The following is a 17,198-nucleotide window of genomic DNA, read 5'->3' as shown; positions in this document are numbered from 1 at the left end:
CACCCCAGTTTCTCATCACTGGACAGACAGAAGCCTGTCCCTGCTGAGAGGGGAGGGCATGATCCCTGCTTCATAGGTGCAGAAAAAGGATCAGAGAGACAGCACTCAACCTGCCTAGTCTGTGGGAGGCAGGACAGACCCCCTAGAGGTCTCCCACCCTGGACTCTGGTAGGTGACCCAGCTAGCAGGTCAGGGGCACAGCTCCTTCCCTGAGGTCTTGACCTTGTGGTCCTGCTGGGGGACGGTGGGAGTGCTGTCTCCTGAGTACCAAGCCCTTGATTCACATTCAGCAGGTTGTGGAGGCACTGGGCCCCCTGTGGAGAGGGGCTGGGTGGACCAGGATTACATCTAGCTGTTCAGGGGCAGAGTGAAGAATGTTCCAGAGGCCAGTGCAAAGGCTCTGAGGCAGGAATGCAGCAACACTGGAGAGCACCTGGGAGGTTTAGCAGCTGAGTGACAGGATTCCTTAGAGCTTCTTTGGGCTGAGGCTTTAAGGTAGCCATGGCCAGAGCTCCGCCTGCCCCTCCCCGCCCCCCAGGCCGAGGTGGCTCCTCCCACTCCCTTGAGCTGTGGTTTCCAACAACAGAGGCTAATGCCCAGCAGGGACCAGGGAGACTGGCTCCAGGTAGGAGACCCCTCCCCACGGCCTCTTTCAGTGGGAGTGGGCAGAGAGGCCTAGGAAAGGGCCCCTGCTTTACCCTTCAGGGGTTGGAAGTCTCCAAGGGCTATCTGGGGCAATGGGCGAGGGCTTGGGCTGCCCCCAAGGAGGGTCACTTTCCCTGCTTGAAAGAGTAGTTCCGTAGGCAGATGAGTCTGAGAAGTACCGCTCATCTGTCACCCCAACCCCCACCTCGGACATCTAGGTGCCCCTGAGATCATTTGGGCCTCAGAGTAAAACCCACAGTATCCTTCCCAGGGTCTGTCTCCCAGATTTGTGTTCAGGGACCACATCTGGGAAAATGGGGCCCTGAGCCATGGCTGGTACTTGGGACCTGGTGGAACTGAGTTGAATCCTTCTCATCCCCCAAGCCTCCATCTCCTCATCTGTGAAACGAGGTCACCTGCCTGCCAAGAAGTGTGCAGGGGAACCAATGTAGCACTGCATGGCACGGGGTGGGGTGTTATTTCTCTTGTAGCCTCGAACTTGGCCCAGCTGTAGGACTGGCTCGGAGAGGCTGAGGCTGTGACATCTGTCCATCCACCTACTTCGACCTCCTGGACCTCCCCTACCAGTTCATCAGCCACCCCCCAAGGACTGCACCTCACACTGGATTTGCCTGGAGACCCTGTTCACTCCTGGCAGCCCCAGCTGCTGGGGAGGATCCCGGTGCCTGAAGGGGCTGCAGGGGGGCCCCGGGGCCTGCACTGCTCCCCAGATGGCCTGCTCTTCCTGACAGCGGGGACTGTACCCTGCATCCACGTGCTGGACCTTGAGGGACGCCCTGTCTGCCACCTGCCCTGCCACGTTCCAGGGGCTGGGGACTTCGTGCCAGAGGATGTGGCTGTGACAGCTGCTGGCCTCGTGGTAGTCAGTGACCTCGTCCACGGGGCTGTCCGTGCGCTCCAGCACACTGCCCGAGCCCCTCAGGGCCGCTGGGTGACAGTGGGCAACTTCTTGGCCCCCCAGGGGCTGGCTGTGGATGCCTTTGGCCGAGTCTTGGTGACAGATTATGTGCCCGGGGCTGTGCACAGCTTCACACTGGGCCCTGCCTTAGAGCCGCTGGCCCCTGCCTCCATACTGGGCCTGGAGGGCCCCTGCTGGGTGGGCCCAGGGCCTGATGGGGGCCTGGCTGTGAGTGAGGAGTTTGGGGATGTGCGGCTGTTTGGCAGTGCCTGCCAGCCCCTGGGCTCCCTGAGAGGACTGACTGGGCACAGCTTTGGCAGCCCAGCAGGTGTGTGCACTGATGCAGCGGGCAGTGTCATTGTGGTGGACGAGCAGCAGTGCCAGGTGACCCTGTTCCCCCGGGCCAGGGCACCCATCTGCCTGGTGTCCGAGGGGCTAGGGCAGCCCCTGGGTGTGGCCTGTACACCCCAGGGCCAGCTCGTGGTGGCGGATGCAGGGGATGGCTACATCAAAGTGTACCAGTACCATTTGGAACTGGCCTGATCTGGTGGGCTTGCAGGGGAGACCAGCTGTGCGTGGGCCCAGCCTCCAGGGCCCAGACCATGATGGGAGGAATGTTCAGGGTTGGTGGGGTCCTGGAGGGCTGCTGGCCATGCCTTCCTGACCCTGCATGTTTGTGACACTTCTGAGCCAGGCCCTGGACTGTCCTCCTGTCTCTCTCACAGAGGATTCAGACTTCCTTGACAGTCCTAGCTCCTAATCAGACAGAGGCAGGCAGGGAGGGTGTGGTTGGGCTGAGCTGGGCCGGGCAGTGTAGTTTGGGCAGGGGTGTGGCCCCTCACTGTCCCCCATCCTCAGAGGCCCCAGGTGCCGAGTCTCCTGCAGCTTCCCTGGGCCCAGCTGAGGTATGGGGGGAGCAGAGGAGGGGCCACCCTGGAGGAGCCCTGGGGTGACACATGGCTGGGTTGGAAGCCTCCATGCCGTCTCTTTCTCCCATGTGAAACTGTCTGAGCCTTCATTTTCTCCTCTGCACATGGGATCAAAGAGCTGCAAGCTCATGTGGGGGTGCTGGGAGAGTTCCCTGGGCAGTAGTCAAGTGTAAGAGAGCCTTCCTGTGAGGACAGACTCCTGCTGCTTAAAAACAGCACGAAAATGAAGCCAAAAGTGGTGGGGAGGTTTGGGGTTACACTGAGTCTGGGGCCCAGCTAGGCTCCTAGTTCTAGTGAGGGGTCTTCAGAGGGAGGAGACAGTGCCTAGTCCTGTCCCTGGGAGCTGGTGAGGGGATGCACCAATCACAAGGACCTGTGGAGAAGAGGGTGGATTAAGTGGGTCGGTGTAAGGAGATGTGTAGCAGGTACTCAATAAACATGAGTTAGTTGTTGCTGCTGGTATTAGGGATATCGTTCCCTGGAGCAGAAGGCTCAGGGATGCCTCCTGACTATCAGATCAGATGGCTTCAGCCTCCAGGCTGGCCCTCCAAACTCCCAAGCTCTTTTGGCCCTCGAGGGACCTGGGTGGGGGGCCCTATGTAGGGACCAGGGCACAAGGGGGTCAGCCTGGGACTCTACCCAGGGCCTGGGAGCCCTATCATCTGGAAGGGTGGGTGTAAGGTAAGGTCTGGGACCCTCAAATGTCGAGTCCACTAAGTCACTCACGTGAGGAAAGCAGGGATGGGGGAGGTTTGGTGGCTGTGGGAAGGTGGGGAACTGGAAGGCAGAGGTATTGGGGGCACTAGGTAGACTGGAGTGGGGACAAAGATTCTGAGCGGGGACAAGGGCGCCGCACGCAGGCCTCTAGCTCCGGGGGCCGGAACGTTGCGTGCACGGAACGCACGGGCCAGGGGCTGGCGGGCAGCCCGGGCGCCTTTCGGGGAGGACCGTCACGCGGCAACGCCTGGAGCCGGCGGAAATGGGGTTAGTGTCCCGCGGCACAGCCGCGGCTGGGCTGGGGCCCGCGAGAGCCGCCGTTCGCCCACGCCCGCCCGACGCGGTCCCCAACCTCATCTCGACCCCGCCGCCCGAGGGCGCGGCCCCGGGGAGCAGCCGGTGAGCACTTGGGGGGCGGGCCGGCGTCCATGAGGCGCGACCTTGGGGAGATGCCCCCGCCGGACCACGGGCTCCGACTCCCGCTGCGGTGGTCCCAGGCGCAGTCCGAGGAGCCCAAGGGTCTCCGGAGCCTCCTCTCGGAGCGTCTGTTTCCTCATCCGTAAAATGGGGGCTCTGCTGGCCGCTGGGAACGGCGGGTCTGAGACTCGGGAGGGCTGTGAGGCCCCGCCACCCGCTTCAGGAGCGCGCCCACCCACCCCCGGGTTTGCGGCAGGGCCGCGTGAGTGCTCTTGGCCGGGGTACATCCCACTGGGGTGCACCCCAGCCCTGTGGGGTGGAGAGCGCCTGGCTGGTTTCCTCTGCGCCACACCAACTTGTGTCCCGATGTGGAATCTTTCGAAGGACATTCAGGGTCAATGGAACTGGCTGTCAGCGCTTTACAGTTGTCTTTGACTGCAGTAACTGTGGAAAAAGAGTCCTAGATTCATGTCCTTTCTGAAACGAGAGGGGAAAAGCACTGTTTACTGAATGCTTGTTGTTTTTTAAACACAAACACATGGAGTAAAAACGAATTCCTGTGAGCTCTTGAGGAGCAGTGAGGGTGAGACTCTACAAAGAAGAGTCTTAGTGAAATGTCCCTGGCCAGTCATAACTGGGTTTTTGCCCTGAATCAGTTCATGCAAGGGATGGGAGGCTGTCCACTTCCTAAGGTAGACTGTTGAGTTCAGGTTGTGTGACAAGGGGCGTCCCAGAGACTGCGTTACCTGACTGATCTGGGAGTGGGCCAGGTCACAGAGAACTGGGCATCGTTCTTAACGGAGGCAGCATTCCCAGGCCTGCGCCCTTGTTTTTATCACAGTCTTTAAAGCTGCACACGGTACCGAGTTACTGCCCTGCTTTCTCCCATCTGTACCTCTGCTATTGATTGCCTGCTCTTTCATCTTTTCCTGGCTGTCTGATCAGAGCAGACTTCTTTGTGTTGGTTACTCCCAGAGGCTGAGGTGCGGGGTGGGAATGGGAACTTGCCCTGTGATTTGAATTCTCTCTCACTACCCCATGGATGGGAACACCAACCTCTGCCCTCCACGCTTCCCGAGACATGAGGAGGTTTGTTTGTTTTTTTTTAAGGTAAACTTTGAAGATGAAGCATAAGACACACAAAGAAAGTGCACAGATCGTACATGTACAGCTCAGTGAATTTTCTGAAAGTGAACCCACCATGTAACCAGCTTCCCCCAGAGCATCTGATTACTGTTTGCCCAATTGTGTTTCTTTTCTGACAGTAGCTTTGGCAGTTTTCCTTAGCTGCTGTGAAAGGAGTCCCCAAGCAGGGTATGATCTTGTCATTTGGCTGAGCTGGTGGTCCTCACAGGCTGGTGCTGAGAGACTTGGACCATGCTGGCTGGTCCCCCACAGTGGTCACCAAGCCAGATGCTCCAGGAGCCTGACAGAATTGCTCTGTCCCTCTCACAATGGTCCTGCAGAAGTGTCAGGAAGACAAGGTGGCCCTTGATGCCCTTGCTGATGGCCACAGGGACTTCCCCTGTCGACACCCATGTTCCCTGCCCTTTCTGGTCACTGGGGGGTGGGCCATTTGGGAGTCTGGCTATTGCTTCACTCAGAGGGACCCTTTTACTCAGAACCTACAGGTGGGAGAGGCCTCATCCCTCCAGCCCTGCTCTGGACCACCTGCAGGGGAGGAAAGCAGCTGTACCAGTTGCATCTCCCCAACACGTGTGTCCCTCTCTGTCCTCCTGTCCTCACCTGTGTCCTTTCCTCAGGTGTGGCTCCAACTTGAGGGGGTCTTTGCTCAGGGCAGCTGCTCTGCCCTTTGTGCTGGTGCAGTGGGGTCATCAGTGTCTGGGAAAGGGCCAGCCCCAAGGCAAACCCCTACCCAGGCAAACCTGCTGTCCATCAGGCCCCATCTGGGAGGGCTCAGGTGGGAAATGGGGTGCTTACTGAGAGTTCACATCTGCAGCTGGCTGAAGCCGGGGCTGGGCAAGGCTCAGGGTCACACAGAATTCAGGAGTCACAGCCACTTGGGGCTGTCCTTGCTGCTCAGGGGTCAGGTGAAGGTAGTGGAGGACAGGAAGGCGGGCGTCCCCTCATCCATTCTCCAGGGCTGGAGAACTCCCACCCCCCTTTCTAGAACACTTCCTGCTTGGGGAATAGGTCCTGAAGGCAGTGTTTGGCTGTGACAAGAGGATGGGGCTCCCGGGGAAGGATGGGCACCACTGGAGGCTGCAGGGTCAGGGCAGAGGCAGGAGCCCCATGGAGCTGGGCCTGTTGGCTGAGCACTGAGGCTTCCCCAGGGGCTGACTGGGCAGCAGATGGACTTGGGCACCAGGCGTGTCCCCAGGCACCTTCTGGGGCACCTGCAACAATGCCCACAGCTGTCAGCAGCGTGCGATTTCCCTTAGCTCAGCAGCAATTTGTGTCAATTTTTATCTTTATTCTTGCTAGCTTAGTAAGTTAATCAAGGTTTGTAAGATTTTTAATCTACGTTACTTTAATTGTTAATGAGATTGTGCATTTTTCCACGTGCTGCACATGAACTGTAATCAGTTCCCTTGTGTTCAGCCCTGTGCGCCCTGGTGAGAAGGTCATGTGACCTCACCTGTTCTACCTGCTTGTCTCTGGGGATGGGAGGGAAAGCACTGACCTCTCTCAGGGTAACGGTGGGGGGTAGCCTGGGCCTATGCTCACAGCAGCCTGGACTGGAGATGGATACCTGGGCCCACTACCAGCCCTGTGACCAGACCCAAAGCTGCATTGCCCCAACCTATGGGCCCAGTGGCTGTGTGGATGTGTCTGTCAGGGCCATTCGTGTCATGTATTAGCCAGGGCCTGCAGCCCTGGCACTGCCAGCCACCCTGGGGTCATTGGGGCACCACAGCAGCAACGGCAGCAGCTCTGAGCTGAGCCCTGCTCCTCTCTTCTAGCATTCCCAGCATGGTGCTGAAGGCCTTCTTCCCCACGTGCTGTGCCTCGGCGGACAGTGGCCTCCTGGTTGGACGGTGGGTCCCGGAGCAGAGCAGTGCCGTGGTTCTGGCCGTGGTGCACTTTCCCTTCATCCCCATCCAAGTCAAGGAGCTCCTGGCCCAAGTGCAGCAGGCCAGTCGGGTGGGCGTGGCTGTGCTGGGCACCTGGTGCCACCGCCGGCAGGAGCCCGAGGAGAGCCTGGGTCACTTCCTGGAGGGCCTGGGTGCCATCTTCTCCCACGAGCCTTGGCTCCAGCTGTGCCGGGAGAGGGGCAGCAAATTCTGGAGCTGCAAGGCCACCCGCCGGCAGGTGCCCACCTGCCCAGCCACCTCTGGCGAGGACCAGGTCATGCTTGTTTTCTACGACCAGCGCAAGGTGCTGCTATCTCAGCTGCACCCGCCTGCAGCCCTGCCTGACCGCCAGGCTGGGGATGCCACAGCCAGCGCTGTGGGCCTGGCTGCTGTCTTTGACACAGTGGCACGAAGTGAGGCGCTCTTCCGAAGTGACCGGTTCGATGAGGGCCCCGTGCGGCTGAGCCATTGGCAGTCAGAGGGCGTGGAGGCCAGCATCCTTGTGGAGCTGGCTAAGTGGGCAGCGGGGCCTATCTGTCTGCTGCTGACCTGCCTGCTGTCACTCGTCTCCGCCGCCAGTGCCTGTCGGTAGGTGCCCCTGGGGCCAGGGCAGGAGGGAGTCAGGCCCCTGAGGCCTAGGCCCACTCCTTGGTGTACAGCAGTCACGGGGGCCCAGGTGGGTCCTTCTGAGGCTCATGGCCGCTCCCTGTTCCTGGCTCCCATCCCCTCCCTGCGCCCTCTAGCTCAGAATATGTCCCAGTGGTGGCTGCTGTTTTGGTGCCTTTCAGGCCCAGGACAGAGCCAGGCTTCCTGGCAGCCTCCACGGTTTCATGCGACCCACCAGGTAGGGGTATGAGGGGACCCTCTGACAGCCTGGGTCCCTGAAAGGAAAATTAAATGATGAACAGACCTTGGTTGTTGCCACCCAAGGGCCACTGTTGGCCCTGCTGGGGAGTTGTTTGTCCTCCTGCAGACACACAGGCCCTCCTGCTTTCCTGGCCCTGGTACTCACACGAGAGGCAGCCCAAGAAGGCTGTGGGGGCAGCATCCACTCACGGTCCAAAGGGGGTCTGGGCTGGTGGTTCCCAGCCTCGCCTGCTCTCTAGACTCTCCAGAACACTCCTGGCTGCAGGCCTGGTCAAGGGATTTGTAAAAGCTCTTGTGGTCCCTGGAGAATCCTGGGGCAGCACCAGGGAGTTCTGGCAAGTTAACCCCTGGGCCTGAGCCGTGGACCCCTCTCTCTATAAGAAGCCACCTCCCCAGTGGCACCACCTGGTAGGGAGCAGCTGTGCTACATCCTTGGGTTCAGGCTCTGAGATACAGGGCTGGCCTTCCCTGCTTACCAGAGGCTCCAGGAGCACTTGGTCCTGTCCCAGCAGAGAGACCTCGGCAGCTGTGTGTGGACAACACCTTGGGTAGCGGGGACTGCTGGGTGTCTTGACAGGAAGAGTGGGTTTTGGATCTTCACGAACCTCTTGGAATGAATCAAATGAAAATGAATGTCTGAGCCTGGGTGCAGCTTTGGGAAAAAAAGCTACTTTGCTTTTGTCAATTTCAAAGGATGCAAGAAAGGTGAATGGCTCATGTGTCCCAAGTCCCAGTGAGCCCCTTAAGCAGGAGATGGTCATCAGTGGTGGATAAGAGCACCGCAACGTGAACGTGAATCATGGCTGTCACTGCAGGAGTGAAGCCCCAGCGATGCTGCCAAGGGCTGATCTGAGCTCTGGGGAGACCCCTGCACAGGGTCCTCTGCAGCAAGTGCAGGGCTGCCTTCCGCTGGACTGGGATGGAGGAGGGAGGGGCTGTGCTGACCACATTTCACTCTTGGAATTGATTTCAAGTTGCTTGGTTGAAAACGAAACCTTTAAACCTTCCAAACTCAAGACCTTCCTTCCGAGGGTCTGGGTGTGGTCATTTGGTGGCTGCACATGCCCATGAACCCTTTGGGCCCCTCCTGCCAGTGGCACAGCTCTGAGTGGAAGCTAGGCACTGGCCCAGCTGAGTCACCTTTTGGCACTTTCTTCACCTTTGCTTGTGAACTTCTCAACTGAATAGGTCTGTGAGGGGTCCTGGGGCCTCCTTTGCCTTGTGAGAGATGAGTTTTGGTGTATAGCTCTATAGCAGTAGGTCACCTGAGACCCTTGACAACATCACTCCTCCAGGCACTCAGCTTTAGGTGTGCCTGGAGTCAGATCTGAGTGACCGTGATCCCCACTGGGCTGCCCACTTGGGCAGCTGAGTTCAGGAGTGTGGCCCCTAGTGTTTGGGGCCACCAAAGCCTTGGGCTGAGCCTGGCCTGGCCCTTCCTCCCTGCAGTAGAGACGTGTTGGCGACAGCCTCGGTGGCCCTCCCTCCCTGGCGAACAGAACCCCAGAGGACCTGAAGGTCCATTCTCCTCCCTCCTCTGCAGGATGTTCAAGCTGTGGCCACTGTCCTTCGTCTGGAGCAAGCTCTCCACATGTGAGCAGCTCAGGCACCGGCTGGAGCAGCTCACACTGGTCTTCAGTACCCAAAAGGCCAAGAACCCCACCCAGCTGATGAGGTGCTGGGCCTGTCCTGGGCTCCCCCACCGGGCCACGGTCCCAGTCCCTTCCCCAGGCCCTTTCCGGCTCCACGCCTGCCCCTCTGATCCTTTCCGGCCAGGCCACCCTCATCACCCACTCCTGTTGGACTCCTCCTTCCAGGAAGGCCAATATGCTTGTCTCTGTGCTCCTTGATGTGGCCCTTGGCCTTGTGCTGCTGTCCTGGCTCCACAGGAAGGACCGCATCGGGCAGCTGGCTGATGCCCTCATCCCCGTGGCTGATGTGAGTTGGTTTGGGTGGAGCCCAGACTGGACTCAAGCTCCTGTTTTCCCAGGGTGGTGGCAGCAGAGGTCCCTCAGTCAGCCAGAGCAGCTCATCCCTGACCCCAGGCAGGTCCCATGGGTGCCACTGTGTCTCGCAGGATCTGTGGGGCTGTGCAGACCTGGGCCCTCCAGCAGGTCATATCTCAGCTCCTGGCCCCTGCTTTCCCTGCCAGGTCCACTGTCATGGCGTCCCCGTTGTCTCCCCACCGTACATGATCTTTCTGCTCTCCTGGCTCTTCAGGGTGGGTGATTTTTGGCCTGGGCTCTATGCACAGTCAGCGTCACTGGGTCCTTTCCTGTGCTCAGGGCTGTCTGTGTGGTTGATCTTGGCCTCCCATCCTGCTCCCAGCGCTGCTTCTTCAGCTCCCACACTGAGAGCCAGAGGCAGCAGCTGCTCCTGAACTTGCCCTTCATGATCTGTGCACCATTCCCAGGGCCTAGGTGCTGCCCCACCCTCCTCTCCCTTCCATGGTTATCCTCCCACTGTCCCTCCATGCTGGCTCTGAGCCTTTGCCATCTACCTCCTTCAGAGGCCCTATCACGTCTGTTGGGCGCTTGTCTTCCTGCTTAGGGCAGGCCCTGCAGGCCACTCCCAGATCTCTGTGGGAGCTTCCTGGCCTGTGATGTAGTTGAATGGCTGTGGCCTAGGTAGGTGGTCCTTATGGGCTAAGCCTCTGCCTGCCATCGTCAGCGTCCAGCCATAGGTGTGGCTAGACCAGGACCCTGCAGGGCAGGAGCCCTACAGGCCGAGAGTTCCATGGCTTCTCAGGGAGAACTGGCCCAAGAGGGAGGAGGGAGGAGAGAGGGCCTAGGGGCTGGGGATGGGGCTTGGCTGCTTCACTCATCCACACTCTGCCTTTTGGCTAGCTTTGCCTTTTGCAAAATTGCTCAGAAATATAAATATTTAATTTAAAAATGAAAGCCTCTTCCTGCTGCCAAGCTCTTATCCTTTAAATATTAAATAAGCTCTCTACATTCAGAACACTCTGTTCTTCTTCTCACTGTTCCTGACACGGCAGAGGCCTTCACCCCAGGTTAGGAAAGGCCTGCTTTGTGGGTGAGAGGGAGGTGGCAGGCTGTGGGGCAGGGATGTCGCTCCTGTGGCCTCAGTGTGGGTGATGAGGCCAGGGGTCTCTGGGCCCTGCCCACTGCAGCTGGCACAGCTTTTCCTCCTGGCGCGGCCAGGACAGTGGGCAACTTCCCTGCTTGCTTTTGAGGGTCCCTGTGCTATCTCTGGCCCTTACTTGACATTGTTCTTCCCTCTAGGGGACCCTCCAGCCCTCCTACCTGCTACCTGGGCCCCTGACGGGCTTGACACCCTCACGTTCACTCAGGGTCATTCAGACAGGTAAGCGGGGTGGGGTCAGTTGATGGACAGTGTGCCCCTCCTGTGTCCTTGCAGCATGTGGCTGAGGAGCTCCAGCATCTGCTGCAGTGGCTGATGGGAGCGCCTGCTGGGCTCAAGATGAACCGGGCACTGGACCAGGTGCTAGGTCGCTTCTTCCTATACCACATCCACCTGTGGATCGGTGAGTGTTGGTGGGCAGGTGAACAGGCTTCACCCGGCCCCTGATCCCTACCTCAGCTCCAGGGACAAAAGCTCTGGCTGAGGGGGTCAGTGGGGCTGGGCCAGGCCCTGTCCCATCAGGCTCTGCTTCCTGCCCCCGTTATCCTGTGTGTGGAGCATTGCTTTGCTGTGCTGGCCACTCAGTTTCCTGAAGCCTCAGGCACCCTGCCTCAGTGAGGACTTGGGGGAACCAGGCACTCCCTGGGCACCCCTTCAAGGCTGTCTCCCATCCTGCCAGGCTACATCCACCTCATGTCCCCCTTCATTGAGTGCATACTATGGCACGTGGGCCTCTCGGCCTGCCTGGGCCTGACAGTCGCCCTATCCATCCTGTCGGACATCATTGCTCTCCTCACTTTCCACATCTACTGCTTCTATGTCTACGGTGCCAGGTGGGTGTGTGCCCCCTACCCCTGTAGGCCAGCCCCGTGTAGCCTTCCAAGCTAGGCTTCTGGGACTGGGCGGGCGTGGGGTTCGCCAGCCCCCACCCTGACAACACCCGTGTCCTGCAGGCTGTACTGCCTGAAGATCTATGGCCTGTCCTCGCTCTGGCGCCTGTTCCGAGGGAAGAAGTGGAATGTCCTGCGCCAGCGGGTGGACTCCTGCTCCTATGACCTGGACCAGGTACTGGCCTGGCCCCAGTCCCACTGGCCCTTGAACAGGCCTGGCTGGTGCAGCTGCTTGGGCACCACAAAGGGCAGCCACACTCCTGTTCTGTAGGACCTGGGGGACATGGGGCCCTCAGACAGTGCAGAGCCCTGCCCCTGGTGGTAGATGGACCCTGCTCCCAGGGGCTGCCGGGCAGCGGGCACTAGAAGTGATACGTGCACAGGGCCCCAGAGGTGACCCCCAGAGGTGACCAGGCACCAGTCTGGCTCTGGCTCATCTCTTTAGCTTGCTTGGACCTGATGCAGGGACCCTGAGTGCTGCCCTTTGGGGGCATGTTTCTTCCTGCCTAATTTTCACCTCTCTCTGTCTTTGGCCTACATGGCTGCTCACCCTGTCAGCTGGTCCTGTCTGTCCAGCCCCCGTCTCCCCTCGTGTAACTGAGTCTGGAGGGCAGGCTGACACATCCCTCTTGGTGCAGGAGAAAACTGTTATGAGCAGGCTTTCCTGGGTTGTCTCAGGAAGCTGGCTTGGTTGCAAGATGGGTGTGGGGAGGTGGGCAGCAGGGGAGTGGCCAGTGCTGCCGGGGTGTCGCCCGCCTGGCTGGGGCTCTAGAGCTGCTGATGCTGATGCTGATGCTGGTGCCCTTTCTCCGGCAGCTGTTCATCGGGACCTTGCTTTTCACCATCCTGGTCTTCCTCCTGCCCACTACGGCCCTGTACTACCTGGTATTCACCCTGGTGAGCCAAGGGCCAACGTGCCATGGGTAGTCCACCCTTGCAGGCCCTGTGGAGTGTGGCTGTTCTGGACCCTGGGCCGTGTGTGCTGGGCCCTGGAGTGGACACCACCCACTGCTCTGGGCCATGAAGCTGGGTGCACAGAGGGCAGGACCCACAGTGGGTGGGTCATGGTGCTGGTGTCCCGCATATGGGACCCGGTGCAGGGGAGGGGGAGTGCAGATAGCAGGAGGGACATGGCACCCATGTAGCCCAGGCCGAGGGGCCAGTGGCATGTTTCCCTGGGTTGGAGCACCATCTCCTCTGACTGCTCCTGCCTGCTGCTTCCTGGCTTCCTGTGCTCAGGCCTCAGGTTCAGGGCTGGGTCCATGCCCTCCTCTTGGGACCCATTGGGCTGCTCTGCTCAAGGGCGTGCTAGCCTGGTCCTGGCCACAGTCCCAGCTTGGAGGCCCTGAACGCCGTCTCTGCTGCAGCTCCGGCTCCTGGTGGTCACTGTGCAGGGCCTGATCCATCTGCTTGTGGACCTTGTCAACTCCCTGCCACTCTACTCACTCGGCCTCCGGCTCTGCCGGCCCTACAGGCTCGCAGGTAGGTCTGCATGCTGTCTGGGCAGGGGCACACCCGTGGGCCCTCCAGAAGCACCAACTGTGCCACTCCTTCCTGGAAGTGGGGTGGGCAGGGGTGGGCAGGAAAGACAGAGACCCCTGGTCCTGCGGTGTCCGCTGGGCCAGCTGTCTGCTGTGAGCTGGAGGGAGAGGCCCCATGCCACTCAGGTTCAGAGTCCAGAGGCAGCGCTTTCTCTTTCTCACCCTTTCCTGTGATGAACGTGAATGTTTGCTCTCAGGGCTGTCTGCAGCAGTAGGGTAGGTGGTGCATGAACGTGGCTCAGAAAAGACGTGTCCCATGTGGTTGTATGGAGCTGTGTATGCCTGCTGGTGCCCCTCAACCTGGAGGGGACGGGCCAGGGTGGAGGACGCTGGGATGGCCAGACCACGGCCAGGATAAACACACACCATCCCAGCTGCCCCTGATGGGAGGCCATCCCCACTGCAGGCCTAGGGAGGCCCAACCCAACTGGTCACAGAGATGTGTGTTGGCCCATCTGGTTCAGGGGCTTTGAACATATTAGAGAACTTGTGGAGTTCTTGGCACAGCCTGTCTAGCAACTGTTCAGATGGCCCCCGACTTGACCAGCACACCCAGGAGGCCCTACACTAGTTTGTGGCTGGTGGTTTGGCTGTACACTGAAGCTTATGGCAGCTGCTCCCAGCCAGTCCAGTGCCAGAAGACATGAACGTGCATGTTCCATGGGCTTTGGACCTGGAGTCTGCCTGCTGGGTGTCCAAGCCACTTTCTCAGCAGACCCCTGGGTGGCCCACTCCAAGGACCCTGCTAAAGTGCTGCCCAGGCTGACTTGGCCCCCCAGCCCCCTCTACGCCTCAGAATGCCAGGGCGGGGCAGGTGGAGAGCCTGGGACCCGGCACCTTCCTCTCCCAGCCCTCAGCTCTTGGCCAGAGCAGGGTCCTTTTAACGTCATAAAAGGCCACAGATGCTGCCTCTTCTCTCCACTGAGTTTGCCTTGGGGCCTCTTCATCAGCTGATAATTAGTTCCTGTTTCTCCTTTCAAGAACCTTCCACCTTGGAAATCCCCAGGCTCAAGCTCGGGAGCCTAAACTTTAGGCCAGGGGCGTGGTGGGTCCCTGAGTCAGCCATGCACACAGGAGTCAGGAGGCGCCCACCACCCAGCAAGTGCCTTGTCCGCTCTGTGAGAAAACCCGTGTCCCACTCGGAAAGCAGCACAGCTAGTGCCCTGATGCCTGGTGGTGCCGCTAGACCCTTGACTTTTGCCTTTTGGTGAGGTTCTGCAGGAGGCTCTGACGAGGGCCAGGCAGCCAGCTCAAAGAGGCAGATGGAAAGGATGGGCTGCCTAGGTGGCCTGCAGCCCTCTAAGTGCCACTCAGAGCAGGAGGACTGATGTCACTGTCTGCAGGGCCCTGGGAGCCCTGGGGGACCGCCCTGCTCCCTTACAGGGACCTCGCTCTCCTTGCAGCTGGCGTGAAGTTCCGAGTCCTGGAGCATGAGGCTGGCAGCCCCCTCCTCCTCCTGATGCAGGTAAGGCCTCCATGCACCCCTCATGCTGCTCTCTGGGGACAAATCCCCACCTGACACGATGCCACCCACATTCTGGGGCACGTTCTATGCCTCCCTGTGGGTGGGGCCACATGGGTCCAGGGTAAGGTGCTAGCAGGAAGACCCACCAGAACTGAGGCTCCCCCACCCACAAGGCCTCTGGGCAGCATGACCTGCTCTGCCTGGAACCTCCCCCAGCAGAGCTTGTGCAAGGGGTCCCCTGTGCTGTGCCAGATACCCTCGGCCACCCAGGGCTCCTGCCCTTGGCCCTACAGGCTCTCCTTCCAGGTGGAATAGCACAGATTTGGCGAAGGCCTCAGGACACCCAGGCACACTCTATTGGGCTCTTATCTTAAATAGCTTGGGGCCTGTCCCGAGGGAGGGAGCAGGTTGCGAGGCACCAGATCCCAGTGTTGGGGCCAGGCAGGCAGAGTTGTCCTGCAGGGCAAGATCAGATGCTGAGGCAGCCAGAGCCTGTGTGCTTTTCTCAGGGGTGTTTTGAGTCCCACTTGAGGAGGCTCCTTGGAGCTAAGTGAGGCCTGGAGTGGAGGGGTCGGCACCCCGCCAGCCCGGCCCACCATCCCTCCCCACAGCATGGTCACAGCAGAGCATGCCCAAGCCTCCCTCCCCAGCTGCTCCCCTGACCCCTGTGTACCACAGGCGAGAGCACGACTGGCACGGAGCTGGGCCTGCCCCACAGTTGTTCAGCCCAAGGACCCCCCATGAGGGCCTGCCAGGCCCAGAGAACTGGAGGCCTGGGGAGTTGGGGGCCATGTCCAGGCTGATCACTGCCCTTGTGCTTCCAGATAAACCCCCTGTCCTACAGTCGTGTGGTGCACACCTACCGCCTCCCCAGCTGTGGCTGCCACCCCAAGCACTCCTGGGGTTCCCTGTGCCGTAAGCTGTTCTTCGGGGAGCTCATCTACCCTTGGAGGCAGAGAGGGGACAAGCAGGACTGAGGGAACCAGGCCACCAGAAACCCCAGCACTACCAGCTGCCAGGGTGGCGTTGACTGTCAGGGCAGCACACGTCCCTGCTCTTTGCCTTCCCTGCCGCCAGTTGTCTGGGGCCTCTGCAGGCCCTGCTGGGGCCCTGCCTGTCGCATCTGCTTACTCTGAGGTCATGGGAGTGGTGAACTAGAGGATGCAGGAGTGGCCAGCCAGGCCAGCTGGCCTCCACTCTGGCACTGGCTTGTTTCCCTTGGGACCCACCTGCTGATCTGCTATGATGCACTGTTAGCCCATGCTCACCAGCCTCCCAGGACTGCCCCCCCCACACACACCAGACCCTAGCAGAGGTTTGCTGAGCTCCACCTCTACCCACTGGGTCAGTTCCCAGTGGGGTGAGCTGGCAGGCCTTTCCGGCTGCTCCCCGATGCCTGACCCTGTCACGGGGTAGAGGGACCCTTCCTAGGGTGCGTTCAAGAGTCCTTGAGACTCTGGCCCCCAAGCATCTCCTTCCCTGAGGGGTTTTCTGCAGGATACCCTCCTGCATCCCCCGTTCCTTCCAGCTGTCTCAGTGGAGCAACAGCCAGCCAGTCTAGGGGGTCCAAACCACTGCTGACCCCCAGCCGAAACCAGCAGCCTCTGAGAGCCAGGAGGGGCCCTCCAGGAAGCTGAGTGGCAGCGCCCCTCATGCCCTGAATTGCACAGGCTTTACTTGATGCTCCTGGAGAGGATACTCTGTAGGAGGAGCTGCCCACAGGCCGTTGGGTGTCCCTGTGTTAAGCCAGGCCACACGGGGTGCCCAGAGCTGGCAGCAGAGCACCTACTCACCCAGCTGCCCCATTCCTGCCCTGAACCCCTGAGCCAAATCTTCCATTTCATTCACTGACTTCTCGCAGAAGCAGGCAGCTCCTGGGCAGATGCTTCTGTAGTCCCCAGGGAGGGGTCCTAGCACTCAAGCTGCATCTGCTTGCTGGCTGCAGGCAGAATTGAGTGTGGGTTTGAAGCCCAGAATCCCAGGGGGAGGAAGCATGGAGATGCGAATGGCTTCACGTCCAGTGTGTCATCTTGGGGTTGGAGGTGGGGTGGGGGAGGGCAGTGCTCCCTGTCCATCCCAGGCAGTCTGAGCTGTCCACTTCTGCCACCCACACTCCTTGGCTATGGGCCACAGTGGGGGTCCTCTGGGGGAGTCCCCACCAGCCCAGTGTTGGGTGGGAGGGGTCCTGGCTCTGTCTTTTTCTGCTGAGACAATAAAGCCTCTCACGTGTTTGGAGTACACCTCTGCCTCCCATCACCATGTAGGCAGTGGGTCTAGGGAGGCACCCCTTCTCTTGGGGCAGTGGGACAGCTGGCTTCCACTGTTTGTCCTGAGCTGACTACTATGCCCATTTCCTGTTTGATGCCAAGCTGGGGGTCACTGGGAACCTTGTCCCCTGAAGCAGGCCTCTTTGCAGGTCAGGTGGGTGAATGTGTAGGCTCTGGTCCCTTGAAGATGTCCTGGCATGGGTGGATGGACCCAGGGCCACTTACTTTCCATTTTTGGCCTTGCCCTGGTGTCAGGGAGCTCCCAGGACAGGGCCGAGGGCAGGGATGCAGGCTTGTCTGGGAGCAGGGTGGTGGTGGTGGTGAGCCACTCCTGTCTCTGATGAATATGTCATCACCTGAACCCTAAGGACTCCCTGCAGGGTAGGGGCACTACCTGATGG

The 17,198-nt window shown here is 60.0% G+C and overlaps 2 protein-coding genes across 6 annotated transcripts; both read left to right on the top strand.

Annotated features, from left to right (window-relative positions):
- Positions 1-592: 592 nt before the first annotated feature.
- NHLRC4 (NHL repeat containing 4) lies at positions 593-2,945 on the top strand. The gene is made up of 2 exons (XM_045513440.2): positions 593-625; positions 1,160-2,945. The coding sequence occupies exons 1-2, from the start codon at positions 593-595 to the stop codon at positions 2,105-2,107; spliced, it is 981 nt and encodes a 326-aa protein (XP_045369396.1). The 3' UTR covers positions 2,108-2,945.
- On the top strand, positions 597-16,770 carry PIGQ (phosphatidylinositol glycan anchor biosynthesis class Q). Of its 5 annotated transcripts, none has more exons than XM_074346669.1 (11): positions 597-625; positions 6,552-7,250; positions 9,073-9,204; positions 9,347-9,467; positions 10,911-11,037; positions 11,314-11,467; positions 11,588-11,699; positions 12,341-12,421; positions 12,892-13,006; positions 14,469-14,530; positions 15,355-16,770. In XM_074346669.1, the coding sequence occupies exons 2-11, from the start codon at positions 6,562-6,564 to the stop codon at positions 15,505-15,507; spliced, it is 1,746 nt and encodes a 581-aa protein (XP_074202770.1). In that variant the 5' UTR covers positions 597-625; positions 6,552-6,561; the 3' UTR covers positions 15,508-16,770. The 5 variants fall into 5 exon arrangements, 4 of the variants coding, with proteins under 4 accessions (XP_074202770.1, XP_074202771.1, XP_074202769.1 ...); XM_074346670.1 differs by lacking the exon at positions 597-625 and adding an exon at positions 1,845-1,892; XR_012500402.1 differs by lacking the exon at positions 597-625 and adding an exon at positions 3,288-3,609 and having other exon boundaries at positions 14,449-14,530; positions 15,355-15,441.
- Positions 16,771-17,198: the final 428 nt, after the last annotated feature.

The sequence above is a fragment of the Camelus bactrianus genome, chromosome 18, assembly GCF_048773025.1.
Source record: "Camelus bactrianus isolate YW-2024 breed Bactrian camel chromosome 18, ASM4877302v1, whole genome shotgun sequence".
NCBI lineage: Eukaryota > Metazoa > Chordata > Mammalia > Artiodactyla > Camelidae > Camelus > Camelus bactrianus.
Note: the sequence above shows the minus strand (reverse complement) of the source record. Positions and strands in the feature narration are given on the sequence as shown.